Source organism: Miscanthus floridulus, chromosome 7, assembly GCF_019320115.1.
Source record: "Miscanthus floridulus cultivar M001 chromosome 7, ASM1932011v1, whole genome shotgun sequence".
NCBI lineage: Eukaryota > Viridiplantae > Streptophyta > Magnoliopsida > Poales > Poaceae > Miscanthus > Miscanthus floridulus.
The window spans coordinates 67,715,610-67,720,094 of NC_089586.1; the positions used below are offsets into that span (position 1 = coordinate 67,715,610).

General features: G+C 58.6%; 1 protein-coding gene across 1 annotated transcript; it reads right to left on the reverse strand.

Annotated features, from left to right (window-relative positions):
- Positions 1 to 325: 325 nt before the first annotated feature.
- Positions 326 to 1,152, reverse strand: LOC136465607 (uncharacterized). Its single transcript, XM_066464274.1, has 2 exons — positions 682 to 1,152; positions 326 to 397 (listed from the first exon to the last, which is right to left on the reverse strand). The coding sequence occupies exons 1-2, from the start codon at positions 1,150 to 1,152 to the stop codon at positions 326 to 328; spliced, it is 543 nt and encodes a 180-aa protein (XP_066320371.1).
- Between the last annotated feature and the right edge of the window lie 3,333 nt (positions 1,153 to 4,485).

Sequence of the window (4,485 nt, forward strand, 5' to 3'; positions counted from 1 at the left end):
CCCAGGAGGCCTCGGCCACCTTGATAGCCTCTGCCAGGGCACCTTTCGTCAGTAGGTGCACACCCTCCTTCGCCTCTAGCTGCTCAGCGACGGCCTTGGTAGAGGCCACCTCTTGTTTGGCCCGGGACCAGAAGGTGTCCCGCTCACCGGCCACCTAGGTCAGCTCCTCCTCTAGCTCCTTGATCCATGCCACCAAAGGGGCGGCCTACTCCTGAGCCATCGCCACCTTGGCCTTCATGTCAGCACAGCGAAGGCGGAGGTCCTCTACCTCTGCGCTCTGTGCCAATAGAATCTCATTAGCATTGGCGAGTAGGTCTTTCTGCTGCTAGAGCTGGTCCCAGACGTCCCTCTCATGTTGGAGGAACATTGACTTCTTGAGGGCCCAGGCCTCGATCTCCTGGATAGGCAGAATAAACATCAAGCACTGCGAGAAAACTCAGGAAAAAGATGACACAGCACAAGAAAAGAAAGCGCGTACTTGGGCAACGCCGGGCAGGTTTTCAGCCATGACGGACAGCGTTGTCTGCGGTGATCGCTCTGCTAGCCAGTGGAATTGCTCAAAGGAGCCCAGTGCCTCCCCTCGTCCATGTCCTCAAGGGCGAACAGAGGTTCCCCCTTAGGGTCATCCTGGCTTCGCCATAAGACATGTGGGCTATCCCACCCATGGGGCTTGTGTCATACCCGGACGAGGGCCGAGCTCCCCTCACTAGAAGTCAGAGTTGGCTGCTCCGTGGTGCTGGCCGCCTCGGCGTCCGCCACCTCCTTCCCCCGAGAAGTATCATTGGAGGACATTGAATGAACCTCCACCTCTTGGGCGCTCTCCTGCGATAGCGGTGGGTCTTGGACCGGGGGTGGTACCGAAGCTTGCCCCGCCTCCGTCTCTACATCCTGGGCCACCGGCTCTGCCGCACCCAAGTCGGCCTTCGCCACCTTGGCCTCGGTGGTCCTGGGAGCTCCAGCCTCCGCCACCTTGGCCTCAGTGGTCCTAGGAGCCCCGGCATCTGCCACCTCAGCTTCAGAAGCCCTAGAAGCCCTAGCCTCTGCCACCTTGGCCTCAGAGGTCCTAGGGGCCTCGACCTCGCCCTCGGTGGCCTTAGTGATTGAAGGTGCCTCGGCTTCACCCGACTCAAGGGCCTCGGCCTCACGAGGCATAGGTGCCTCCTCCCTCGCCTGCTTCGTGGCCACCTCGGTATCCTCTCCTTGGGCGACCGGCTCCTTTGGGTTAGCCCTGGCCAACGCCACGCCATGCTATATGGTGGCCTACGCGTCCACCACCCATTAGGCGGTGGAGCTGGTGCTCACCTTGAGCGCCATAAGTGGCGCCAAGGTGGGCGCTTCTGCCTGATGCTTCCAGCTGAAGACAAAACACTCACGAGGTCAGCATATGACCAAAGAACGAGTGGGAGATGCTGCAAACTCCACTAACAAAACACTTACCTCGAACGGGGAAGCAATAGCTTCCGCACCATGTCCCTCGTCCTCAGCAACGGCGATGGCGGCGGCGGTGGCATGGCCCCCGTGTTTGCCGGTACCGGCCGGACCTCGCTGGACTCCAAAGCCTCCTCGGCCCTCTACGGAGGCGGTTGGGTCGCCCCCGCCATCACCCGCTCCACCTCTGCCATCAAGCCCATCAGGCTGATGGCGTGCTTCCCTAATGCCCGTGTCTTGGGCGTGTCGGCCTCGGCCCCAGGGTGGGCGATCACCAGCCCCGAGGTGCCCTCTCCTCCTCCTCCAGGAGACGCTGGGCCGCTCGTCGACGTCTCGGGTGCCATCTCCCTGACGTTAGGGAGATGGTCCAGGGGACCCCGCCCCGCCTCGCTCTTGTCATCATTGCTCAAAGAATCCATCAATGATGATGATAGAGATGGCTCCTCTGGGAGACCGTCGTGCCTCTATTGCCGGCGACCTTTCTCTAGCTTGTCGTGCTTGAGGCTCTTCCTCTTGCACCTTGCCTCCTCGGCATCCTTTCGCTCCTTGTATGCCTCGGCATGCGCCCTATTCTTTGCCCACCGCTCTGCGTCCTCGGGAATGGGCGGTGGGGAGGCTCGCACATCCCTCATCCCCTACAAGAATGGCAAACACAAATAAAGGAATAGATTGAAAACATAAGGAGCAAGGAGGCCTCAAGGGCCGCAGCAATGCGTGACTCACCAGAGAGATGTACCCCCATGACAGGTGCATTGAGAATGGGGTCAGATCACTGCTCCTCTACCGCCCCTCCATCGTCTCTCTCACCCGACGCAGAATCTCCTCGTCGGAAAGGGCGATGGTGGACAACCGGATGCCATCGATCGGCTCACCCGATGTCATCTCGAATAGGCGTTGCTGCCAAGCCATCAGCAGCAGCACCCTCCGGCAGTGGAAGGCCGCCACGACCATGACCGCCATAAGGCCACGGCTGTGTAGCCTCTCTAGCGCCTTCAGGAGTGGCTATAGCTTGGACTGATCAGCCAACGGGATGTCGTACCTCCACCTCTCCGGCTGGCTCTCCACGACCCGCTCGGTATAGGGGGGAAGCCCACCATCATCATTGTGGAGGTAGAACCAGCTATTGTACTAGCGACGGTTGGATGACGCGAGCTGGGCCAGGATGTAGAAGGGATGCCTATCTTGGCGCACTTGGAGAGTGCAGCCGCTAGCCCTCAACACCTTTCGCGTGCCCGTCGTACCTACCGACTTGGTGTTGAGCCCCACCTAAAAGAAGTGGAGCCATAGCTCCCAGTGGGAGGCGATGCCTAGGTACCCCTCGTAGACGGCGATGAAGATGGCTGCCTATGCGATGGAGTTGGGGTTGAAGTTGTGGAGTTCCACGCCATAGTAATGCGGGAGTGCCCGCATGAACTGGTCCACTGGCAAGCCGAGGCCACGCTCGTGGAAGGCCACAAAGCTCATGATGTAGCCATCGCGTGGCCTTGGCTCTGACTCCTCCCCCAGAGCAATCCACTCCGGTCTGTTGGGGTCGGTGACCGGGCAGAGGAGATCGACATTGACGAGCGACTGTAGTGTCGCCACAGACACATCGGACAGACCCTAAGGCTCCGCCTAGAGGACAACATTGCTGCCGGCCATGGGTGTGGTGGAGAATGTGGCTACAGCCGTAAGGCATGCTCTCGCTATCTCTCTCCTTTCCTCCCCCTTCTCCCTTCTTCTCCCTGGCGCTCTCTTCCTCTGTTCTTAGCAACTGCTCGAGGGTAGAAAGGGCGAATGCAGGCAAGGTAAGGAGGGGCGAGGTGCGGCTCATCATGTATTTATGATCAAGGAAAGAGGGCGAAATGGATGGGCGATGAAACCAGGAAAGTTTCCCTTAGATCTAGCACAGTTAATCTGGATCCGACCAAACCGCCCACGCATCCACCTTTTTCTTATTAATCGTGCGCACACAGTAACATTCAATCCGCAGACGTCGCGTCACATTCGACCATAGCAACGGCTGGTGCCATTCTGTATCCCCAAGGAACTGCCTCAAAAGGCGCACCCACCGTCGCCAGCCGATGGGAAGGGAATATCCCCACCCGATTCCTTTTAGACTAAGGAACTGGGCACCGAGCCCGTTATGGTCTAGGGGTTCGAAGGCTGGGCCCCCAAGGGTCTCGACAACCGCCCCAGGATAAACAGAGTCAGGGATGACTATGGGTGAGCCCGTACATGGCTGAGGCCCAAGCAAGCAATTGCTTGGGATGCCCTAAGTTGTGTCCAAGACCGGTAGGGAGGTCTCTGAATGGGATCCCACCGTAGAGGAGCACTGAGCCCCCGGGGCTAATCAAACAGCCCTAGAACCCACTAGAGAAGCCCTCTAGTACTTTTGGAGTGCATCTTTGGACTGCTAGCCAACCCCTATCGAATGGGGCATGGGCCTCCACTTGGATTTACCCGGTAACAACTCACCGAAGGTGTCACTGCTCGCCCACTGAGGATAGCCTAGCATACTCTACCCCTCCTTTCGAACGAAAAGGATGTGCGAGGGCCGCACAAAAAAGATAGGGAAACTCTTGATCGCCCTCTTGCTCCGAACAGAGGCTTGGGGGCTCTTCCTACAACCAAGCTGAGGCCCGACGACCCAAACTCGCACTCAGGGGCTCGGCAAACGTGATAAAACTCCTCCTTCTGAACAAAAAGGATGCGTGAGGGCCACACAAAAAAGACAGGGAAACTCCTGATCGTCCTCTTGCTCCAAGCAGAGGCTCGGGGGCTCTTTCTGCAACCAAGCTGAGGCCCAGCGACCCAAACTCGCACTCGGGGGCTCGGCAAATGCGATAAAACCCCTCCTTTCGAACAAAAAGGATGCGTGAGGGCCGCACAAAAAAGACAGGGAAACTCCTAATCACCCTCTTGCTCTGAGCAGAGGCTCGGGGGCTCTTCTTGCAACCAAGTCGAGGCCCGGCGACCCGAACTCGCACTCAGGGGCTCGGCAAACACGATAAAACCCCTCACTCAACATGAAAAAGCCCCTAGAGGAATAAATCCACTCCTCTAGGGCCTCGAGGG